This window comes from Clytia hemisphaerica, unplaced genomic scaffold (assembly GCF_902728285.1).
Source record: "Clytia hemisphaerica strain Z4C2 unplaced genomic scaffold, Clytia hemisphaerica genome assembly, whole genome shotgun sequence".
NCBI classification, from domain to species: Eukaryota; Metazoa; Cnidaria; class Hydrozoa; order Leptothecata; family Clytiidae; genus Clytia; species Clytia hemisphaerica.
This window is the reverse complement of record NW_027104279.1, coordinates 59,200-84,553: the sequence shown is the minus strand read 5'-3', so window position 1 is coordinate 84,553 and position 25,354 is coordinate 59,200. Positions and strand designations below refer to the sequence as shown.

General features: G+C 34.7%; 1 protein-coding gene and 1 long non-coding RNA gene across 4 annotated transcripts; both read right to left on the bottom strand.

The window, feature by feature from the left end:
• Nucleotides 1–3,140: 3,140 nt before the first annotated feature.
• On the bottom strand, nucleotides 3,141–10,956 carry LOC136816868 (uncharacterized). Of its 3 annotated transcripts, none has more exons than XR_010847996.1 (6): nucleotides 10,642–10,956; nucleotides 8,901–9,032; nucleotides 8,224–8,548; nucleotides 4,351–4,428; nucleotides 4,081–4,142; nucleotides 3,141–3,372 (listed from the first exon to the last, which is right to left on the bottom strand). It is a non-coding gene; the product is annotated as an uncharacterized lncRNA (long non-coding RNA). The 3 variants fall into 3 exon arrangements; XR_010847994.1 differs by having other exon boundaries at nucleotides 8,901–8,960; XR_010847995.1 differs by lacking the exon at nucleotides 4,351–4,428 and having other exon boundaries at nucleotides 8,901–8,960.
• Nucleotides 10,957–13,202: 2,246 nt separating this feature from the next.
• Nucleotides 13,203–25,146, bottom strand: LOC136816867 (vacuolar protein sorting-associated protein 4A-like). The gene is made up of 17 exons (XM_067073196.1): nucleotides 24,964–25,146; nucleotides 24,477–24,505; nucleotides 24,070–24,181; nucleotides 23,519–23,681; nucleotides 22,747–23,299; nucleotides 22,348–22,459; nucleotides 19,122–19,248; nucleotides 18,590–18,747; nucleotides 17,631–17,671; nucleotides 17,251–17,369; nucleotides 16,648–16,793; nucleotides 16,239–16,317; nucleotides 15,873–16,004; nucleotides 15,234–15,321; nucleotides 14,659–14,707; nucleotides 14,041–14,114; nucleotides 13,203–13,458 (listed from the first exon to the last, which is right to left on the bottom strand). Exons 1-17 carry the CDS (start codon nucleotides 24,971–24,973, stop codon nucleotides 13,366–13,368), a joined length of 2,085 nt encoding a protein of 694 aa, XP_066929297.1. The 5' UTR covers nucleotides 24,974–25,146; the 3' UTR covers nucleotides 13,203–13,365.
• Between the last annotated feature and the right edge of the window lie 208 nt (nucleotides 25,147–25,354).

Genomic DNA, 25,354 nt, shown 5'->3' with positions numbered 1-25,354 from the left:
GGAAGTATCATATTTCATGATATTTCAAATTCTGAAATTCATTGAAACATCATATTTTCAAGATATTTCCAATTTTTGGAAATATCATATTTCCAAAAGTTTGACGAAATATTTTGAAAATATGATATTTCAGATTTGGAAATATGGTATTTCCACATATTTGGAAATATAGAAAAGTCATATTTCCATATTTATAAAAGTATATGGAAATGTCATATTTTCAAGATATTCCAGGATTGGAAATTTCTTATTTCGCCCAGTGAAGAATATTACATCATTACGTCATGTTTTTTATTTATGGCTAATCGATCAAAAACTGGCACATTTGAAGGAAACATTATGTCATGAAAATATTACTAATTTGTTAAAGATAGAAGTTGTTGGATAGACTGGTATTTAAAGTGATGAATGTAAGCAATGAGTTTTCTCAGTTAAGTACAATCTAAACCACAGCAATTTTTATAAGAACAAACTATACAAGAACATTAGGTTTCCATGGCAAAAATGTTGAGAACAAGTTTTTGAAATTCAAGGCTTTGCAGGCTTTAAAACACCTGATTTCTTAAGAAAATATGGACAAAGTTACTTACAAAATGGAAAATGAGAACATGTTAAGAACATTTTTAGCCTTAAAACTCAACAAGTTAAGAACATCCAAAGGCTTCAAAAATGTTCTCATAAAAAAACGTGTCAGATCTATTGTTTCTAATGGTAGATTAAAAAGAGAAATAACTTTAAAGAAAACACATATTGCAAGTGGGTATTTCCCAGTTGCAAATGGTCGTTGCCTGGTGCAATGAAAAAGGACCGCACGAGATTGTGATGTACTTGACACGTGTTTTCTGAACGATTGACACTGGGGAAAATTGTGTGAGAGGTAAAATATAGGGTATAAAAGGACGTGCAGAAATCTCGAGAAATCAAAACACAAAACCTTTCCAAAGATAAGACGTGTACTATAATAAATATTCATAAACTAAATCGAAAACAGAATAGAAGAAGTAACCGACTTTGGAAACTCACAGAAGAAGAAAGCAATAAATTTGGTCGTACGTTGAAGAGGTAATGAGATATAACTATCCACCAAATTACAATTTTCATCGAAGTAAATCAAAATGGCCTTCATAATGAAATGGTTTTTCAAAGACAAAAAAGCGATCGTCAAGGATTTTTTGAACATCATCGATAAAGATATCAGTGATGCACCGGCGTACAATCCCAATTTTGGTAACAGCGCCAGATCAACACCGATACAGAAGCAGCCACCGAGGCAAAACACGAAAAAGCCGTTCCTTTTTGCCAGCCAGGAGAAAATTTCTATAAAATGAATATAATCGGGTTGTCCGGAACGGCTCCAAATTTCCAGCTGGAAAAGAAAAATATGCCAGAAAAATGGAACAAATTGCACGGGAACAGCTCTCAAAAAAAAAGTTTCGACTTTTTCCTTAAAATAGCCGTTCACATTTTCCAGGAGGAGATATACAAATGTATAGGAACGGCTCTTTATTTCCAGCTGGAGATCAAAAAGGAAAATAAATGTAGCAAACGTTAGAGCAATATAGATATTTTATGGGAACGGCTCTCTATTTCCAGCTGGAGATAAAAAAGGAAAAATGTTAGAGCAATATAGATATTTTATGGGAACAGCTCTCTATTTCCAGCTGGAAATAAAAATGCAAAAATAACTGTCCCAAAATTGCCTAGAATGATTACAATATTTAATGGGAACGGCACTGTATTTCCAGCTGAAAAGAGGTGAAAATGTAGCACTCTTAGGTCAGGCATTTGGCAGTCCTTCAAGTGACGATAGGCCGGGGGGGGGGTACTTAGGCAAAAATGGATGATGGGTATGTGCGGACGGTAAGAGTCGGTTTTTTCACCTTTCAAAGTCTCTTTAACGTTTAAGGGGAAAAATCAGAAAGTTTTAAATTAGTCTCTCTAAGGGTCGGAAAATTCAAGATTTTTAGGAAATGTTTTGATTTCCAGAGAAAAAATTGTAATAAAGTCTCTCTAAGGGTATCACTTCTTTCAAAAATCTAAATAAAAAAATTCAAAAAGTCTCTCTAAGGGTCACCTTTTCAGCAAAAATCAGTCTCTCTAAGGGTCAGTTTTTCGGAGGTCCTGTCCGCACATACCACTCATTCACCAACCCTAGTACCCTACCCCCCCCCCCCCGGGACGATAGTTGCAGAGTATAACGCCATGAGAATCTATCACAGGCGTATACTTATTCAAAGGTCGAAAATCAAGTAGAAAGTTCGCGAAAGGCCCTTCTGCGGAGAAAACACTACTTTAAAAGTCTATTTAAATTCTCCAAATCCGAATGTTCTGGATATTGGGAATTTTGAAGGCACTATTCGAACATTTTGATAGCATAGCAAAAGAGCCCACTGGGTGCACTTGATCAAAACGGGAGACGGGTATGTGCGAGCCATAAGGATATCTTTTTTCACGCCTCAAAAGTCTCTCGAATGGGGTGTAGATTTATAAGTTAGTCTCTGAAGGAGAAGTTCCAAAATCACGAAAATCGAGAGTTTCCCTCAGGAAGGGTCAAAATTCCCAGAAATTTCGAACAAAACTTGGTGAAAATCAACCAAAATTTGGGGAAAATCTACCAAAATTTAGGAAGTCTTTCCAAGGGTTCCCAAAAAAAGAAAAATTTTACCTCTCTAAGGGTTTATTTTCGGTTGGACTAATTAAGGTTTATCTTTTCCATGTATTGGGTTCTTCCAGAAAAAAATTGTACATAGGATGGATGTGGAGGATATAACAATTTTTAGTGATTTATCCCCCGAACAGGGTGACTTTTGCCCCCCCCCCCAGACAAGCATCTGCTGACCCCCCGGACACCCCAAATTACCCCCGGACAGAGCAAATTTACCCCCCGGACAAGGCAAATTTTGATGATTTTTTGCTACCCCCGGACAAAATATCCTCCACCCCCCCCCCATGTACAATTTTTTTTCTGGGAGAGCCCATTTTTACAAAATAATCATAGAATATTTTTTTCCTGATTTTGGCTTTTTTGGCTGGAATTTCACGGATTTTCAGCATTTCCTAAATTTATGCTTTAGATTTAAGCATCCCCTCAAGCATTTTTCAGCCTTATCAAGCTTTCGACCTAAGCATCTCTGAGCCTGTTTTCGGATTTTTGTATGCTTCTAAAAAAAATCATGTAATATATAACCATTACAAGTTGGATTGTCTCTTTCGATCGTTTACCATAATTTGTTCTCCGTCAATCAATCGAAATAGCACGATACTCTTTCTCCGATGGCAGTCTTTTGAAGCATTATCACGTTGTTATCATTTCAAATTTCGTTCAAGAACTTCAACGTATGGCAGCATAAATGTCCAGCATCCAGTTAACAGCTAAAATGGAAAGGGAATTGCTTCAATCATAAGCCATGATCTGCATGGTTAAAAGCAGGCGTCATGATGGATAGTTTTAATATTCTACCAAGAATGCCACACAGGATATTAATGGAACTGATCGTATCGGATGAAATGGTATGATGCGATAGAAAGGAATAACAAAAGCTCCCCAATACTGTATGCTTTCCTTAATGGCACCCTTAACACAAGTTAACTACTTCAAAACTTGCGTTGTTTTCTGGTATCTCAAAACACATTTCTTTTATTTTCTCAACCATTAATTCAAGTTTGAAAAAAAAAACAATTTAATGTTAATTTTTTTTCCATCATCCGGTCTAAAGGTTCCTTTCCAATGTCTGTAAACCAAAAAATTACCTTCCAAACCAGAAAATGGAAACGTCTTTTGCCCCTCCCTCTGAGACGTTTAGCCCATTATTCTTAAATTTTGCCAAAAATATGCATACTTTTTAGAAAGTGATTCAGCCCTTTGTAAGTTAACCAATAATGCACGATTTTTCAACTGCTAAGTAATAAATTTGCTGCAAATGGTATGAGCTTTGTCAGAACTTTTTTCCCATGCTCTCCTTCTTTCTCCTTTTCAGAATCTCCCTGAAATGAAACATTTGCCACCCCCTTTTGCCACCCCCTTTTGAGACCCCCAGCAGAATGTAATATTCCATTAAACCCAAGAAACAATAATTTTACCATTTCTTCAATTTAGACATCTTTTGAATGCTGATTATCCATCAAAATAAATCACTTGATCACTAGAGTGAAAAAAAAATTAATCAGATTACAAATATTTGATTCAAACTTTTTCTTCAATTTGAAAATATTGTATCAACAAAACGTAGATAAAAATGCTATAGTAGTTCATTCAAAGGAACACAAATTTACTAGAAGACAATCAAATTAAAAACAAACTAGTAAGCAGAAGCAGTTAAAATAAGTCATATTTTTCACTTTCTCATTTACCATAAGTGCAAGAAGAATTTTCAACTAATATTCCAGGTCCTCTCACATATTGAAAGCACGGCTCCTCTGAAATGTTGTCTAAGTAAGAAATTAAATAAGCTAAATAGAGGAAATTTAATTTCAAAGTATGACAATCTAACAAGTTGGATAACAGTGATAGGAATAGTGCCTCATATTTGGTTATCAATTATTTGAATAGTTTCTTTAGCAAATGATTTCTTTTTAAAACTCAATTATTAATTTCAGTCCATCTTAAATTTGGCATTACAAAGAATGCTGCAAAAGCAGTTATCTTGGTAATTTGTTAAAACTAATAATAGAACGTGTAGATTGAGAACATTTCCAAGACCTCATGAGTAAACAAAAAAATCAAAACAAAAACAACAAGAACTTGAATCATCTTTCCAGAATAATAGTACTAGATTTCCTGTCTGTCTGAAGGTTCGAATTTTTGGGTTCAAGACTGAAAAGGTTCAGATTTACATCTCCTCAAATTGATTTAAACATTTTCAAACCAAGATGACGCCCTTAGCGAGAGGAAGGATTTTTGTGTTTCCAAGCTTGCTTTGGCTTTTGGAGGATTTTATTTTAGTGTTTAAAGCTTTTTAAAGATAAATTTATGTTCTGTTGTATCTATGGTTTGTATAAAGAAAAACTTGGGTCGCAGTTGTTTGAATTAACGATTCACACACACCTGAAATTCTTGAGGAGTGCGATCAAACACAGGCCATAAATTTGGATTTTACTACTAAAGTTATTCATAGCACTCCTCACCACATGCCTAAAGTACTTTTTAGGAGTGCAATTTTGGAATGATTCTGGAATTTTGAAATGACAAAGCCTGAGAAACTGTAAACCTATTGGTTAAAACAAAAACTACCCCAGGTTTCACCCAAAAAAACCGAACATCTTTGAAGTTACAGACAGACAGACAGGCAGATGAAGAGAAAAACAAAGACAAACATTCTCAAATTATTTCTCATCATAAGTTATCTAACTTCATGTCTTTGGTATATAAATAAACTGTAGCTTGGTATTGATTTGGTTACAATCTTTTTTGCTTAAATTTATGCCTTAGCATAAATCACCTCAAAGGGAAAGTATTGTAGTTCGCAAACGCCTTGGAAGAAGGAGCGCGTCGCTCCATATCAATCCCGAGAGACAATTTTGTTTTTGAAAAACTCACAAGATACAGGCAAGTCGCAAACAACTCTGGAATCCCTAATTTCTAATAAAAATGGAAAAAATATTCCTGACTAATTTAAAAATATATAAATTGTTAGAAATTTGAAGAAATATAAGGAAAAATAAGCTAGTTCGAGGGGCGCGTCGTCACCATGTATCTTGTCTCCCAGCCCAAATTTTTTAGGATATGAAATTAGATTTTTCAAATCACAAGTAAACCAAGACTGACTCCACTAAGCTGACCAGATCTAACAAAATAATATTTCATTAAACGCTGACTAACTGTATTGGTTATGAGCATACTGTGATGCTTTGTCATGGTTTTTCTTATGATCGTTTTGCTTATTAATGCCATTTAGCATGAATCATCTCAAAGGGAAAGTATTGTAGTTCGCAAAACGCTTGGAAGAAGGAGCGCGTCGCTCCATATCAATCCCGAGAGACAATTTTGTTTTTGAAAAACTCACAAGATACAGGCAAGTCGCAAACAACTCTGGAATCCCTAATTTCTAATAAAATGGAAAAAATATTCCTGACTAAATTTAAAAATATATATATTGTTAAGAAAATTTGAAAAATATAAGGAAAAAATAAGCTAGTTCGAGGGGCGCGTCGTCACCATGTATCTCGTCTCCCAGCCCAAATTTTTAGGATATGAAATTAGATTTTTCAAATCACAAGTAAACCAAGACTGACTCCACTAAGCTGACCAGATCTAACAAAATAATATTTCATTAAACGCTGACTAACTGTATTGGTTATGAACACACTGTGATGCTTTGTCGTGGTTTGTCTTATGATTGTTTTGCTTATTAATGCCATTTAGCATGAATCATCTCAAAGGGAAAGTATTGTAGTTCGCAAACGCCTTGGAAGAAGGAGCGCGTCGCTCCATATCAATCCCGAGAGACAATTTTGTTTTTGAAAAAATCACAAGATACAGGCAAGTCGCAAACAACTCTGGAATCTATGAAAATATGTAAAAATAAATAGAAAAAATAAGCTAGTTCGAGGGGCGCGTCGTCACCATGTATCTTGTCTCCCAACCCAAATTTTTTAGATATGAAATATATCGATCATTGAGTGTACAATAAACCAAGTCACAAAGCACTATGCACTCATACTACAAAATATTAGTTTTTGTATCTCAATTTTCTTGACTTTGTCTGCCTGATCATAAAAATATCTGACAAATGAAAATGTAAGTGGAAGTTTAGGTATATGTCCATGAATTAAAGGCAAGTGTTGATAATAAATAGAAACAACAAATGAAGTCAAACATTTTCATAAACTTTAATCAATTTCTTATGTTATTTTCTTATTTCTCTGTACATTATTTAAAGAGTTAAACCATTCAAATGAGACAGAAATCCAGACAGTAGGAAATATATAAACATAATCATCTTATGTTTAGCAAGAATATTCCTTAAAACTTTGAAGCAAAGCCAAATTTTGAGGATGAATCTCTCCCTGTCACCTGTATGTAGGACACATGGCTGCTCATGTTTCAAAAGTATTTACCTATATAGCTATAAGCAAAAAGCTCGTACCCATGTCTTTTTTTAGCTATTAAAACATAATAATTTAAGTTAAGTTGTTTATAGGAGATCTCCTCCTCTACAAAATCTAGGGAGCCACATGCTATATCCATAACATGTGTATCAAATCAAATCAGAAAGGAAATCATTTTGCTAAATGAAAACTATCTTATAATCATTGGCACACTTCAACCGAGCTAACCACATAATTTTGTCACATATCCAAACAAAGAAAGAAAAAAGTAAGGCCATTGTGTTGTTGCGTACAAAATTGTAAATTTTCAAAAACACCCCCAGATATTCACACAAGGAACAAGTGAACAAAATTTAACCCTTTCAGTCCCACGCGACCGCACTGCGGTCCCTTTGGACCCGTCGTTTTTTCCCAGAGGACTGCATAGCGGTCCCTGATCTATTTTTTAAATTGTGATGTTTTGGCGGGAAATAAAGAGATGTCTTTAAACAGCTTTCAAAGAAGATAAGATAGTGCGTCGTGTGCAAAAGACCGCGTAAAAAAAGCTTGTTCGAGTAAAAAGTTTTGTTTACAAAAGTATTTACAAAAATTTTTGCAAGCAAAATCTGTAAGGCAGAAAATGGGATTTTTTACAACTTCTATCAATCATTATGATTTTTCTATGAGGGCTAATCAATCAATTCTTTTTTCAGTTAGTAGATACTGTTGTGCTAAACATTTATCAGGAGAATGAATGGGTTTAAATCATTTTTTCATAAAAAAAATTACCATTGAATGGCAAAAAAATGCTGTTTTCAATTTTTTTTTTGCCTTTCTCGCTGATGACGTCATTTTGCAAATTTTTTTCTATCAAAATGATACTCATACTATAAGTGAAAAAGGGCGAAAACTTGAGAGGACTAGGTTAAGTGATTCCAGAGATATTGAAGCATGAGTAAATGAATTCAAAAACTCGTTTTACGGCTCTGGGAAAGTAGCTGTGAAAACTCTGAGACTGAAAGGGTTAAGCCAAATCTGACCATTTTTGAAGTCTCCAGTCTGTCCAAATGTTTTATTGAGGTGACATACTGACTGACTAACAGACATACATTCTCAGATTCTAGCTCAATTGAAGTTGAGAACCAGTGGAAAAACAGATTGGATATCATGATCAAGTAAAAAGTAAGCAAAACATACCCAATATATTTAATTTGATCCGTATCAGATTCTTCTTCATCACTTGAACTTTCCGATTCTGTTTCAGTATCTGTGTATGTATCAATATCCTTGTCATATTCATTATCAGTCACTTATTTGTCCACCATCAAGGATGCTACATTTAGTGCAGATTTTTCTTTGTCACTTGATTCTGATTCCCTCTATCTGTCTGAACAAATTTCCTTGACAAGTTCATTGCCATTTCTGTAAAAACCCACTCATTTTTCCTTCATCATGTGTTGACAAGTTTAATGCTGTCAATGTTCTTTCACTCTCAGTCAATGTTCTTTCACTATCAGCAGTTCTAAAATGTTTAAAAATGTCAGTCTTAAAATTAAGGCAATGATTGATTTTACTACTAGGGACATTTTAAATTTTGATTTCACAGCTTCAAAGATTTTCAAATTTAAAAAAAATTTGAATGTGAGAATACAAGCATAAACTCTTTCAATTTGTTAAGAATTCTTAATATAATAAAGAGGCATTCACCTCCACGAAAAAGCCTTTTAAAAGTATTTGGGCCAGAATTCATACTTTTCAATTAAAATAGCTAGAAAATTTTTTTAATTCATTTAGCTCTGAGAAGTGACGTTGTTTACAGCAGTTCCATTAAAATGTGTAGTAATAGAATTTCAGTTTAAAAAGGTTATACTCACAGATGACTGTGCTCAATGCTTTCCCCAATGTTGTAGAGTACATTTGATCATCAAACATTCCTATGAAAAATTAGTCATTCATTCTTTGATTTTATCCGAATTATATTTACATTGAGGGTTACATTGAGTGATCTGAAAGCAAAAATTTGAAATAGCTTTTTAAAAAGCTACTCTTGAACATAAGTTCCTTTCAAAAAGCCATCAAACATACAATCAGACAAAAATGTGAACTCAAGTTTTGTTTACATAAAAATGCACCAACAATGAGTTGTGATGATATATATTGTGGAGGTGGGTTGGTCGGTCAGAATTTTTTTTTTATTTTGGCAATTTATGAAATTTTTGTCCATGGAAGGGTTATCAGTTTGTTTACATTTAGGTAATTTTGAATAAAAAACAGAAGTGCTAGCAGGGAATTTACGATTCTTATGCTTGAGACAAACAAGATACAAATTTTCTATTTTTTATTTTTTATATTTATTCAAAACAAACCTTGAATGAAATTCTTGGTATCATTCTTATCAAACAAGTTCATCCATCAAACTAGAAGTTCAGTAAACATTACAATCCTTTCAATTAAAAAAGAAGCCAAATTATATACAATTTTACACAACATATGAAGCGCATGCAAACTTTCTCTTCGCTTTCTCATATCCATCATTAAAATTTTACAACATCCATCATTAAAATTTTACAACTTTATTACGCTTCAAGTCACGTGATAAAAATAATTTGCACACTTAGTCTGGTTTCCCCTTCCTTATTTATCAAAAACACACGCTCTAGGCGCTAAGAGGCTGCACGCCGTGACGGCCAGTATGGTGGTCACATTAGATTCAAAAGGAAACTGGGTTCTTTTTATTATTTTCAGTTCTCGGTAAAAAGGTCTCCAAAAAAATTCTTTGCGTGTAAAATGTTGTTTTGATTTGTGTACCGTCAACTACTCTAACTTGGGACGATTGGTCGAAACATGGGACTGTTGCATATCTGGTCTGTATTTTCACTTACTGTAAAATTGAAAGTGAAATTGTGTATTTTTAAATACGCCGTTCCTTAACTCAAATCAAATGACTTTGGAGGTTCGGTGAAATGGTGGCCGAATTGCCGTTTTAAATTTTTAGATTTCAAGAGAAGGAAATTTTTTATCTTTCTTCAACAAGATTACTTTAATATAATGCCAATTATGCATGTAAGTTTTATATTAATACTTCCTTTTTGCATATGTTTCGCATACTTTCTAAGGGAGATTCACCACAGCCAGACATCTCAATTGAACGGAATCGACGATGGAACCAGTCGAACCAAATCGAGAACGCAATCGACCGATTGAAATTCGATTGTCGAACGTTAATCCAAATTCCCTAAAATCTGATAAATAATCGATCACGAATCGATAGTTGATCGATTAACTATTTGATTAATGATTAATCAATTTTTGATCGATATGTAATCGATCAAAAGCTGTGATCGATACACGATAGCCAATCGATTTTTAATCGATACTTAATTTAATCGAAGTATAATCGATCTATAATCGATAAACAATCGATAACAAAATTGATCGATAAATAATCGATTACCTAGCGATTCTATCAGTTAATCGATATCTAATGCATCGATTACTTATCAATTATTTATCGATTACTCAAGATTATCGATTATATCGATTAACTACGCCTGGTATACTGCAATTGCAGTAAAAATTGCTTCTGCAATTAAGGGATTTATAAGAATCACTCACTCTGTATCTTGCTGAAGAAGAGCATTGCCATCATCATGTTCAGGTTCTAGACTAGACCACCAGTGACATCAACAGTCTGTTGTTCGTCATCACTTTCAATAACATCAGCAACAATTAATTCTTCATCTGTTTCACTTTGTTGGCCGTTTGAGGAATCAGTTTCTGGTTCACTTTCACTCTCACCAGCAGTCAGATGTGTTACCAGAAAATGTGCAAATGCAATGTGTGTTTTCTGTGTATATCCAAGCTCTTTTTTCTTTTGCATCCAAATTTTAAAGGTAGTTTGATTGAGACTTATAACAGGCATGATTCTATACTCCTAAAATTTCAAAATACAGAGATGTTATTGCATTTTGTAATCCATATTGGCAGTTGGTAACCATTTGCTAGACACTTTAAAATTTCACCCTTAAAAATTATATCTAACTGTATCTCCATCATCACTGAAAAATACACCTACAAACTTTATACACGTATAGTTGAATGATGTCAACAACTAAATCAGTTAATATTAACACTGCTAAAGGATAAATAGATCCCTTTACAACACGAGAATCAGTGAAAAATTTCAAAAAACATCTCTGTTTCGCCATTACTCTCCAAGATCGAGTTTTGAGCAAGACTAGTAACCGATCTGTTTTTCTCGCCTTGTAAACGGTGAACTCGCGATTGAGTTTTTTAATATTTTGTCGGAAAAAAGTAAACGGGTATATTTTGCTAGAAAATTCGACTGCATTATAAATTAATCGTTCCTGGTTTCTGGAAAAGTACCCTACTGCAGTGGGGAACGGGTCAATTTTTAATAAATCAGCTGAATCAAAACATCAAAATGAGCCGTTCCCCTCCAGTAGGGTGCTTTTCCAGGAAACATCTTGATCCAAGCTGGTTTTGAAGCTCTGAAAAAACCTACCGGAACGCCTCCAAATTTCCAGCTGGCTAACTCAAGGAACGGCTCAGAAAAAAAGAAAAAGAAGCTAGAAATCGTCCCGGGAATGGCTCCAGATTTCCAGCTAGTTGGTTAAGGGAACAGCTTCAAAATTCTACCAGCTGTGAAAAAGTTCCGTAAAATCAGCCCGGAACACGTGTGAATTTCCAGCTGGAGAATTGTTAGAGAACTTTCAAAATTTTTCCAGGGAACGGCTATACATTTCCAGGAGCAAACTTTTTGAAATTTTCCCGGAACGCCTAGGCCATTTCCAGCTGAGGGGGGTCTCCGGAACGGCTTTTCCATCATTTGGCCTCGATGGCTGCTTTCGCCGATAGCTGGGAGCCTCGAAAGTAGACCAAGTGCACCCCCATTGAGTCCAAGCTTTTTCAAAGACTCTGATGCACCATATCATTCAGCCACAAAATGACGAAATGCACATCTCAGAAAGGGTGTAATACTTTGAGTCTCTATGTGTGAGTTTTAAAAACAAAACTTGAATTTTATTTGTATATATTTTTATATTGTAATTAATATTATTTATGTCAATTCTTTCATTAAAGTGAAATATAAAACGATAAACTTTGTAAAAAATTAACGTAGCTCAAAATACTTGTCAAATGTCCAAGAATTTTAGTTTTCCATAGGATAGGAAGTACGTTATACCCTCTATAAATTCTCTGTGAAATTGGTCCATCGAGAAAAGAATGGTCTGAAGTCATTTAGAGAGATAATATACATCGTGACTTTTTTAGTGCCTAATATCCGCTACAATTCTGTAGTGCTAAGATTTGAAATGTCGTTGAAAACGAAATGTACAAAACAAATATAAAATACTTATTTATATGAAAAAGTTAGAAAGTCAAGAAATATAATATGGAAAATTGGTAGAATAGAAAATTTCTCGGTAAAAAAATATGAGCTTCTCGTCTGGCGTGTTCAAATAAAAAATTAGACTTTGTCTTTATCAAAATAAAAAATTTAATTGCATAATTAGCAATTAACTTTTAAGGAGAAACAAAGCCAAAGGACTTTTGCCAGCAGAATTGATGAAAGTACAACAAATGCAGTAAAAAATTCGTGAAAATAGGAATCTTTTTTATATTTTTTCATTAGTTACAGTCATGTGAAGGACTGAATGTAAGTAAACGCTGATAGTTGTTAAGGATATCATTTTCTCAGAATTTCCATTCAAATCAGATGAAATAATTAAAAAGTATTGCTTTTTTTTAGTTTTGAGTAATCAGTATTAAGAGGAAGGATATTTATTAAATAAACATTGTAAGCGCTCGCTATTTGTCTGTCAAGGAAAAATTATCTTATCTTATCTTGAGATGCCTTGGAGTTTTTACAAGATGCTTAACTGATTGGTTATTTTTAAACAATGAGGATGACGCTTTCTTTAGAAAAAGTAATAAAATCGTTTGCCTCAACATTTAACGACCAACAGAGTCATCAAAGAACTTATAAAAACTCCAGCTTGACCCCTTATCTTAGTCTCTTGAAGTAAAAATACTAGTACATGCAATACGAGACCAGCATATCCCCCTGCTAGGACAGAGTTGACGTCATAAATTGTTAACTAAAAATAACTTAACAGACTTTAAGCACAGTAGGAAAAACTTAGTAATAAAAATTGCTTTGAACTTCAAATTTAATTTTCAAAAATATTTGAACGCTTTAAAAAAATAACTCGAAATATTAAAAATATATCTATTCTTGGTTGATAAAAAACTATACTACCTACACGATACAAAAGCAAAAACATATACAGAGGATTGGATAGATAAAGTTGTTTTTCATCTGAAATTATTTTGATATTCTTGGAATTTCAACAAGTCAGCTTGCGTCACAGAGCATTGAAAGGTCTCCAAACACAATTTGACGTCAGTCTAACAAAAAGATAAAATGAAACATTACTGAATATCTCTGTATGTGGCTATCAATTAAAATATACTCACTAAAACTTCCAAGGATTTTAATTTTATAAGATTTAGGCATCAGTTTTTTTGAAGATGGGATAGTTAAAAGATCGATCTGAAGTATAAAATGTGAGTTAACTTTTGTAGTATACTTTTTCGCTCAAAGTATGCTCTATTTAAGATAGTATAGTCGTCAATTTCTTACAAATTTTTAGGGTTGGGAGTTTTGCCTGTAATGCTAGTTTTTTGGCCATAAAAATTGGTCCCCTCTCAAAATAGTCCTAAAATCTTGTCTTCTTTCGAACTAAATACAAACGGTTGCGTCCCACGAAAGCTGTCACGTATTCCAAAGTCTAGACCCATGCTAACCTTTCACCCAGTTCACAAAACTTGAAAAAAAAGTACGGTGACTTTTAAAATCAGTTAATCAAAACTAATGAATGGTAATGATAAATATTCTTAAAAAGTCACCCGTCTATAAGAAACCCATAAGAATCGTAGACGATAATCGAGCCTTAGATACTACAAATTTAATGACCCCTGGACACTTACATAAGATAGACATGGGTCTTGAATTTCTTTCGTTTCCAGATCTTGTAACGTCATTGCTATTGCATCAACGTCATCTAGAGGAAAAAGTAAACGTCAAGTTGAATATCATCTATCATCCAGATATACTACTTTAATGGGATAAACTTTCGCGGGGATTAAATTTCGCGGATTTGGGTGTCATCCACGAAAATCCGCGAAATCAAATCCCAATGGGAATTTGGAAGGGTCTGATCTGCGAAATATTTCTAATCAAAAACTCAAAATATGTCAATTAAATACTTTTTGAACGGTTACTTGTATCAAAAAAGCGCAAATAATGTGTATTTCAACAACCAATATGCATGATTTGACAGTATAAAGATACAAAATCGTGAAAGTATAGTATCGCCCGCGAAATTAAGTCCCCGTGAAATTTTTTAATCTCGCGGATAGGCCCAACCGCGAAATTTAATCCCCGCGAAATTTTATCCCATTAAAGTATTATAAAAACAGGACTTAGTAAAATAGAGTGTATGGTTTGGAATGAGAATCTTCAACTTAAAGAGGATTGGATGCTGATCCAATAGAAAAATAGTTGAACTTTTATTGAAATATTAAAACAAAATAAAATCATTCAACCTTTTCGACAAGGAATGTACACTTCTCTGGAAATTGACTCCGTACGAACCTGAAATTATAAGAAAGTCAGATTGCAGGTCTTTCAGACGTGTAACTACCAATCTTGGAGACTTGAATAATGACTTTTAGCTTTACAAACTTCTGCAGTTGTCAAGTATAGACCCTATCGATACTCCTGTATTAATTTGAGCATAAACCAATACAATGGAATGGTAGCATTGTATTATATTAGATCCTGACTACGTTATGCATTGCAACTTATAATATTCACGACGGAATGTTTTATACGGAAGTACCCATTATAGCCAGGGTGTTTGGTATGCTACCGTATAATGGGCTTTTCCAGAAAAAAACCGTGCACCCCCTGTTGAGGAGGTCCAACCTTTTGTGACCTACCCCTTCCTTGGAATTCCGGGCAATGTTAGGATCATTTTCGTCTACCCTTATTGAATTCCACTGCATTTCAAACCTTACCCCCTTGGAACGGAAATGGACCTCCTCAACAGGGGGTGCAATATTTTTTTCTGGAAAAGCCCAATACATTACGTCATAAATATCACCAGTTCGAAATTTACCATTCTGAAGTGAGTTGCATTTTGTAAGCGATACACAGGAAGCATCAAAGCGTCGTGAAGAAGCGTGCTTATGTCTGCTCCTGAAAACCTGTGAAAAACAAGAAATAATCCACAATCAGTGACTATTTTACCATTTTTCGAAAATTGAAGTTCAAGCAAGAATGTCAATTTCGGGCCTTCAACTTGATTTCATCGAATATTTCGATCTGGGAGGGATTTATTGGTTTCTAGGCTATATTTCAAGCCCCACCGGGCCATTTTTGCACTTTTGGATCGTTAGAACTCAGTTAAAACTCTGCCCTTCCAACCTAATTTAGAGCGCTTCCAAATCGTTTGTGGTTATAAAATTTTGTGGGAAATTTCCCTTTTGTGCCAAGTATTTTGGAACTGATTGCAGATGAAATTATCGATAGCATCGAGCCTTGTAAAACTTTTACGAAAAATTCTTTCCATGTCAGGAGAAAGTACGACTTTCTGTGAAAGTTTTGACCATTGCTGACAGATGATTGGCAATTTACAGGTTAAAATTGTGGTGGCGATATTCTTAGCATATTCTTAGTGCTAGCATTTTAAAATCCCGATAATGCAGTTCACAAAAGTACTCTATGCACGACAACAAAAAGAAAATAATAGTTATACCCGTCAGTTTGGTGGGCCAGTTGAAGCATTTGTCGTTCATTCAAAGAATGTTGTATCATCTTCAGATGAGAATCCAAAATCTTGATTCTTGAAGGAAGGTCTGGTAACGTCACACCGACACATCGATCAAAACTGGGAAGGAAAAGAAGCAATTGCTTATTGAAAAATGCGTGAAGAGCAATGGCTGAATGGTCAAGGCGCCAATGCCTGAAACAAGGGATTTAATATTAAAATCCCCGCTTCTTCCAATGTTTCGTTTAGTTGATAGATGGCCGAGCCGGCTGTTTGTGGACCCCATGAAAAGTCCTGGACTACTAGGACATCCACGTAAAAAATCGACTCTATCTTATCTAGAAACTTCTGTACCTTTGTTTGATAGTGGAGTCGAGATTCCATGGTTTGTTAGTGACACCAATCACATAAACTCCTGGAACATTCGACTTTTCTGAAAAAAGAGGAAGATTAGGGTTTAATCCACAACCCTTGCACCAACTAAAAAATTATTGTTGAAATGAAAGTATGACATTAAACTAGAGTTTAAGTATGGGATGTTGAGGGGACTTCACTACCTTCTATCCATCCCTTTCATCCACTAGAGCATAAGATGAGAATTCTTACTAAAATTAAAATTCGCATCATATAATAATAACCAATATGATAAGTCGCCGTATAATGGGGGAAATAGGACGGATCACTTGCAAGCATGCCTGGAATGTCTTTAATTGAAGAACTTCTGATTTCTAATGCTAAGGGAGATATAACAATATAAGTATACCTGTAATTTGAGCAGCCAGTTGTTGTTTAGGTTTCCAAAAGCTATCTTCACTTTCATTGCCCTTGTGTTGAAGATATTCCAAGTCATCAACGATAATGATAGAAGGGCTGTGTTCGCGTGCTTTCTCGAACAATACTTCGATTAACCTATACGGAAAACAAGGGAAACTTTGATTAGAAGGGAAGATGACTATTCTAATACCTCGAACTAAAAACAACGAATATAAGCTTCAAAGTCTAAATCATGAAGGTCAAAATTTATCAATTAAACAATGTGATATTTCTAAGCAGTCTAAACGTCCCACAAAAGGAGGTTTGAATTTTCTCTACTTGTTTAAATGTCATTGAAGAGCATGTTACCATCAATAACAAAACTTTCGCCAAAGTGAGCTTTTATATACAGTAGAGTCCCCATTATTCGAACCTCTATAACTTGAAGTTCTTTAAATTGAGGTTTTCATGGTCTCTTCAGTTAACAATGTCTTATAAACCTTGTTCCCATAACTCAAAATTTCCTAAACTTGAACAAATTTGCGTTCCCTATGCGTGTTCGAGTTGTGCAGACTCGACTGTAGTAATATTTTAATTCTAAGCAGATTTTTACCTTTCACGGTTCGATAGATATTTGGAAACCAGATTGCTAGCCTTCGTGTAAAAATAAGCAGCAGTTTTTGATTCACAAGCTAAAGCTTTAGCCAAGTATGTTTTGCCACAACCAGGGGGCTGAAAAATGAACGTGAATTATGAATTGCTTTAGAATATACTTTAATATAATTTACTTTATCAAGGGGAGAATCTCGCGGACTTTAGGAGGTAACTCTTAGAGGTATCGCAGAGCTCAGGGGTTAAGGTTGAATTCAAAGATTCTAGTCCCCCCGAGCCCTAGCTCTAGAATTGATAATAAGTTAATAACTTAGCCAAGGAATGCATATGAAATTTTGACTAATCAAAAAGAGTCACTCCTCAGACAGTAAAATAACGTACTCCATACAGAAGAATGTTTCTTGGGTTTTGTCCATTACTAACTAAAAACGAGAAAAATATAGATATTAGTCATTCAATAGTCAAGTATTTTGTTCAGCAGAAAAAACACCATTTTCGAGGTTTCCTTGGCTTTGTAGAATGAGTCCCTGAACGATTTCTTTCATGGTGCAAGTGGCATTTAACGGGTTCATTCTATTCTCAAAGATATAATTTTTTATTATTGGTCTAAAAAATCATGAAGAAGATTAAAGGAAGGTTATCAATCAGCCCTCATTGGGCTCCTCTTCCGAAAGAATTTGAATACGGGGGTGGAGGATATAACATTTTTTTGGAAATTTACCCCCCCCCCCGGATATTGTAAATTTTGACCCCCGGGACAACAGATCTTACCCCCCCCCGGACAAGCATCAGTTGACTCCCCCAGATATTCAAAATCACCCCTAATCAGAGCAAGTTTGCCCCCAAAACAAGGCAAATTTTGCCGGTTTTTCACTACCCTCGGACAAAATACCCAATATATCCTCCACCCCCATGTACAAAAAGTTTCTGGAAGACCCCATTACTCATTGCGTCCTTGAAATAAAAAAAAATCTAAAACTACATATCGCCGTGTCAATTCAAGACAGACTTAAGTCCATTTTTTCAAAAATTGGCTTAAGACCATAACCCCCTATTTTAGCATGCACGCTTTCCAAAAACGGCCTTAAGTCCACAGAATTCTAATGGGAAAGAGGTGTATTTTGCAATTCAAAAAAAATAAGAATTTAGAAAGTTCCATAATATATCAACCATAAACAGCCTTAAGTCCTAAATTTTAGTGCAAATTTTATTTTCTATGAAGCATTGACATAAAATGTGTAGCCTTAAGTCCAACACATCTCAACCTTTAAAGTCAATTATCTCAAAATGGAAAAAATGGACTTAAGGCTGTCTTGAATTGACACGGCGATATGATTAACCTGCAAAGGCTTGTGGGAACTTTATAGGTGATAATATAGTGGAGATCATGAGCTCTTTAGCGTGGTCATGTCCAGCCACAGTGTTGAGTGTAGTGTTGGGTTTCTCTGTTGTGATGACCTCTTTGTATTCTTTGTCGAATTCTATGTCACTGGTATCTCTATGGCAGTGAAAAAAAAGAAGAAAATTCAAAGATATATAAAACAACAAGTTTGAAGTCATTTGGAATTACCCCTTAATGTCGACAAGGAAACCAGTTGAACTAAAAAAACATCACATTTCCCGTCGCGCATTCTAAAGTGTGGGAATAATTATATCAGAGGGGTTGATCGACCTGAAGGTTGAAAATTTGACTACGATTATATAAAGAAAATGTCATTTCCAGCTTATTTTTCTGTATCTAGAGAAATATTACAGCACTCTCTCTAAGTGAATTGCCTCCATCGAAAAAGGCTTTTGGCCAGAATAGGCTTTAGTTCCACTGAGGGCCAAGGAGAGCAATTCTATCAATCTTAATCCACCATACCAACTTACCTGGAGACAGATCGTTGACAAGGGTTGAGGTGAGCCAACATTCCTTTCAAGGTATCAATGCGATCTTGATATAACACGCAATGTGATCGAATGGATTCTTTTGATGCTGGAGCGATCGCCGGATACTCTACGAAAGAAACCAAGAAAAAGTTTCAAGTTTGAGGGGTAATTTGTGACATTTTTATTACGGTTTTTCAAAGTTTGATAGTAAAGGGGTCTAGATTGCATGTGCGTCGAGACAACACTTTGCTCGGTGAAAGCAAGGTCGGCAAAACATCGTCCTTGTTAAGAGAAAAACCAGGAGACTTCATCCATATAGATGTTTTGGCGAACACGACGGTCTTTCGAATAACTCTTTACTCCACAACAGTTACCTAGAGATAAGATAATTTATCATGTTTTTATTGGCTGAGGGAAAGTAATGTATGTGGAGTAATTAGTTATTCAAAAGACTCCCGCGTTCGCCGAAACATCTATTCCGGAAAGCTATTCTCAATTTTCATTCTTATTTTGCAAAATACTAAATCTCTTAAAGCTCTCATCACAAAACTAACTCTGAATTTAGAATAAGCAAAATAGTTTGAAGTTAACATAATCAAAAGAAAATCATTTTAAATCACGAACCAAATCACATTTTAAATTGATAAACGATAACAATCGTTGAATTATAATGTCGAGTCTAAAGGAATAGTGGGGAGTAGAACCTCACTTATTTTTTTAAGATAGCTCTACACGCTTTTTTTATAAGAATGGTGTAAATCCATTTCATCATGGATATTCTTGGGAAAATCAGCCTTAAAATATTCTTACATCATTCTTAGGTTAGGATCCTAATTCAGACTACCTTATTGGAACTAATTTTCGCGGGAACTAATTTTCGCGGTCGAAAAAAAATATCCGAAAAATTGCATTTCGCGGGTTTTAATTTTCGCGGTTTTTTCCATTCTGGAATTTTCGCGGGTTTTAATTTTCGCAGTTTTGCCCTTTTTTGGACAAATTTCTTTCATTTTCCTAGGGATTTTTCAAATTTTTCGATAAAATTGGAAAAAATTGTATTTCGCGGGAATTAATTTTCGTGGTTTTCAACTCTCAAAATTTTTCGCGGGATCAAATTTTCGCGATTTTGACGAAAAACCGCGAAAAACGCTAAAATTAAAACCCGCGAAAATTAGTTCCAATAAGGTAGATTTAACATTTAGTACATACGTCTCAAGCATAAAATGGCATTTTTGTGAAAGCCCCTTACTTGAGGGTAATGGCAATTTATAATTGAAAATGCTCTAAAAATCTAATTCTTAGCATGGGTAGCCAAGTTCTATAATGGTGATATTCTTAGCATTATTCTTAATTTTTTGGCCATGTTCATCGTGGACAGTCATATAAAGTGTATTCTTATAAAAAAAAGCGTGTATTCTTCATGACAACATGTAATTAATACACCATTATCAATTTAACAACTTTTTCTGGTTATTGCCCCCGCAACGAGCGTCAGCGAGTGAGGAGGCACTCATAGCTTCAGGCGCAAGGATTGTTGGACTGGAATTTCGGATTTTTGTTTTGTTGTTGTTGTTGTCGCGCAAGCCTATCCGTAGTTAGTCTTTTCCGTGAATGTTCGGTATTGTTTGTTTTTTTCCAGGACGGCTTTTATTTTTCACGTCAAGCGCCGCGGGAATTTTACACTGCTTTTTAGGGCGGGTTTTCATTTCTTCCTATCCGCTTATATATAAAATTTGTCCGATTGGTTAACATTCAGGAAAGGAAGAAGATGTAGATGCGTGGAAATTTCTGGAAGAATTTAAAAACAAGTAGTCTCTCCTGCAGTCAAGACTTATTATTGGTGACTTTGAGATACTTTATGATTTTGTACAAATTTTATTTTATTGATTTGAATTTACATTTATTACTTCCAAGTTCTAAGTGATTACAATAATGTGAACGAATTTATGTTTAATTTTTACCACAGAACAATAATGAACAATGATTAAAATGATAATAGTAGAACAATGAATGAATATAATATGGACAAAAGTGATTATTGTTGGAAATTGAATTGGCAACAAAATTCCGCTGTAACTAAATAATTCAACAATCGTCATTCAGCATACTCTACTCCCAACATGAATACATAAAGATCCTGTATTATAGTACTTTGACAGTAAGTACATTTTTTTTTCATTAAGTGTGCTTTTATAGATCTATTATGCAGTTTTATGTTTAGCGTTTGTTCTTGTTGACACTTACCAGGCACTATTTGGGAAATTATTATCGGAAATTGAAAGAACCTTTTGTGTACTATTTTGAGGAAATTTCAGTACACTCATTATATAGAATCTAATTTCATGTTTCTTATTTTCCATTTAAGCTTATTTTATGAATGTGGATTCGTTTACCTCGACAACGCAATATTACCTCGTTACTGCTACTATTACCACGTTACGTCATGATTTTCCATCCTTCTACACGATATTGCTGTGTTACAACTGCAAGATAACTGGCATATATCTTTTTAATGTAGACAATTTTGTCCATGAGATCCCTTATCATGCCGTTGGAAAAAGTCCTGAATGTACGCTACTTCCTGTTAATACCTGCTTCCTGCTCATCAATATTGCCTCGTTACTGATACTATTACCACTTTACGTCCTATCATCTTCCATCCTTTACACGACGCTGTTACAGCTTCTAGATTACTGGTAAATCCATTTAATGTAAACAATTTTGGATCACGATATCCTTTGTTAAACCGTTGGAAAAACTCCTAAGTACGTTGTTACCTGTCAATTTTTGGTTCCTGCTCGTTATGTTTCTGGCCCATAGCATTTCTTATGCTGTTTGGTTCTACTTATGTTTCATTTATATTTCAAATTGGTTGAAATAAATATAGTTGCATGTCTTTTGACTGGTTTAGTATCTGTAATTGATTCTACCTGGACACTTTTCCTAATGAATGTTTTAAGATTCGTAATTTATTCTTTGTAAAAAGTAATTCACATTTTTAGAAAAAAATATGTTTCATTTATGTTAGCTTATTCATTGATATCTCAGAGAAAATGCTGTTGAGAAGAATCATTCTAACTATTCCAAATCATTTCCAAACTTTTGCTATAAAGCATTAAAAAGCCTTAATTAGCATTAATTAGTTTTTACAAGCATTTGTACTAGCGGGTGGCAGTTAGTGAAAGCTATGGCTAGTTTAAAAAAGGAGCGTATATTGATCGCGTAATACCTCTGAGAATGTAATAAAACAACTTGACGGCATCTTCGTATTTGAGTAAAGCTTCGCTGTAATTTCCCTTCAAATCTTCTTGCGTTGCCATCACTATTATGGTTTGTGCGTTCTACGAGGAAAAGGTGTTTGAATCATGTCTGATTTTGAGTGAACAAGCTCGAGTGAATTCATCATTAATAGTATGAAAATTGAAAAAAAATATACCGAGAAAAAGTCGTGAATCAAAAAGTGTAGACAGACAAGTGTAGACAAAGTAGACAGCAGAATAAACACTCGATATCTCCGGGAAAATATAATTGACAAAACTCTAGTCGAATTAGAGCTGTATTGTGAAGATGTTAATATCCTTTATCACGTTAATTTCTCACGACCAGTTAAGTGAGGGAAAATACTCACAGCCAACAGAGTGTCAGAATCTAAATTGGTGAACGGCTTCTTCATTTCGTTAGATGATTGTCCATTTTTATCATTCATGTTATACTTGATATGTATTCGATTTAATGTTCCAGACGAATGGATTTCCGGCTCACGGTGGATTTGCGCCCTTTGCTTTGACATCAAAGGCAAAGAAGGTGATGTCGAGAGAGGCTGTTTCATCTGGTTTAACGAGGCCGGTTGTTTAGGTCTTCGGCCCACTGTAGCACTGCCGCTAGTGATGACAGGTCTTGGGGTATTTGGTACTGGAGGCGGCGGGCGTCTTTTGAGAGTAGCGGTTTTGAAGGGCGGGAAATCTTCTTCTTCAGATGGTGGGGCGGGTGGAAGAGGGCGCACGCTTGCCACTGCCGTGGGCGGTACAGCTCGAACAGGTTTTGAATGTTGAGGTATGTTTGGCTGCGTTGGTGATGTTTGTTGACTTGATGAGGGTGGTGATAAAGGGCGGCGTGCAAGGGGCGCCGTATTGGGTGCTTGAGGGCGTGGTTTCTCATCTTCGAAACTCCCACCTTGCTGACTAAAAAGAAGGTATACGATCATAGGAGTTGTTGATCTTTGAAATAGGAGAAACCAATTAATGGTGTTGATACTTAAGATTATGCTATGAATTTGGGAAAAATTGTTGGTTCAGGGCACGACGCTGAAGGAAAAATAACCATCATTGTAATCTATGTAATTTTTTTTAGGCAGGTAAAGTAGGCATTCGTTCAGAAAGAAGGTTTTTAATAGAACTTACAATCTGAAGACTTTCTTATCTTTCTTTTTCTTGCTATTTCTCTTTTCTTCTTTCTTCCTTCGCTTTTCATCATCGATAATTTTCTCAAGGTGTTCAACACGTCTCAAGTATTCCAAGTAATTTGCATGAAGACTTTTCTTCTCTTCCTCTGTGTGATCGTCATCTGAAGAAAAAGTTTCGAATGGTTTTCTATCAATGTCGGTGTCTATACCGCATTGCAATTTCCTTGTTGGACAAGGTAAGGGAAAATAAGGGAAATATTACCAGACTGGTCCAGTCAATTCCATAAGACAATGAATAGCTCGTCGAGATGGCAGTGTTGTATAAACTACTTGTATGAATGTTTTTTTTTTGGTTATGGTACAGACAGACCGATGTAATGTCACATAGACCTAGGTATGTCAAGGGTAATTTTCCCAAGTTCGGATTTTTTAGTTTAGCTCACAAGGAAAGTCAGTTAGAACGGTTATAAAGAGAGATGCAGACTTCGTCAGCACCTTATTGACCCCATCTGGTTAGATCAAGGTAAACAAACTCTTAAGAATTCTTACACTGCAGGGAATTATATAGATGACCCGTTCCTTTGACGTACAAACTCAATGCTTCTGTTAAATTATCTTGTCGATCCGCTTCAGCCGCTCGCTGCAACTTCGCCAAACCTTTCTATAACAAAAACAATAAATTTTCAAAACTTGATTCTGCCAAATCCTTACACGGTAGACAAAAAAAGAATCCAAGAAAAGTGCCTGTTCCTTGAATAATACCGATTAGTTCGAACTAAATTTACCGGAGAGAACATGTGACTAAAACCGTATCATACACGGAGGTTGGGGAATATGAGAAAATTCTTGAACAGATTTTGAGTTTTTTCTCGACATTTCAAACAAAAGTAAACAAATCAATAACTACAATGAAAAGCGATGAATAAAATCAGTATTGAAACGAATATGATACTCACATCTAGGTACTTTTTCTTGACCTTGCTCTCTAAAAAAAGAAAGGTACACGCTTTTTTTTTATAAGAATGGTGTAAATCCATTTCATCATGGATATTCTTATCTTTTTGGCGAAAGTCATCCTAAAATATTCTTACAGCATTCTTAGGCTAGGATCCTAATTCAGACTAGATTTAACATACGTACATACACGTCTCAAGCATAAAATGGGATTTTTATGAAAGGAGTGAGCCTTACTTGGGGTAATTGATAATTTATATTTGAAAATGCTCAAAACATGGCATTCTTAGCATATTCTTAATTTTTTGGTCATTTTCATCATGGACATTCTTAAGTGTATTCTTATAAAAAAAACGTGTAATGTAGATTTACAACAGGTTGAAAATTCTGAAATTTAACACCGCCAATATCATATTAAAACCAAGAAAATTGAAATACAATATAAGAAAAATAAACGTAAGAAAGGTCAACATAGAGAAAGTGACTTACTGGAATCCATGTTTTGATCTTGGTTCCTCTTTTTGATTTTTAGTGACTCGATTAATACATTTTAAGAATTTTCATCGCCGCTGAATCAAATTATTTGATCAGATGGACCAGTTTTAACATTTTAGTGTCATTTTTTATCCATTTTCATTTTTGCATAACATTTATCTTTTATTATCTCATACTAAAAACGAACAAAAAGTTAGCAAAAGGAAATATCAGCTCATTCAAGAATCTGTCACAAAACTCAACACAAAATCAAAATACCACTGAAAAAAATGATTCCTTTAAAGGCAATACCATAGCAAAACATGTACATGTACAATAACTGTTTAGAAGTTCGCAAAGTGCTTGTCTGTAATATTGATTGCATCAGAGCTTTAGGATTTATCCA

What these genes read in the sequence shown, in the direction of transcription:
- LOC136816867 (XM_067073196.1), bottom strand. An exon ending in TCAAGAAAAAGTACCTAGAT is followed by an intron (nt 24,182 to 24,476) that starts GTGAGTATCATA and finishes TTTTTGTTATAG; the next exon opens with AAAGGTTTGGCGAAGTTGCA. An exon ending in ATTCTGACACTCTGTTGGCT is followed by an intron (nt 22,460 to 22,746) that starts GTGAGTATTTTC and finishes TTTTCCTCGTAG; the next exon opens with AACGCACAAACCATAATAGT.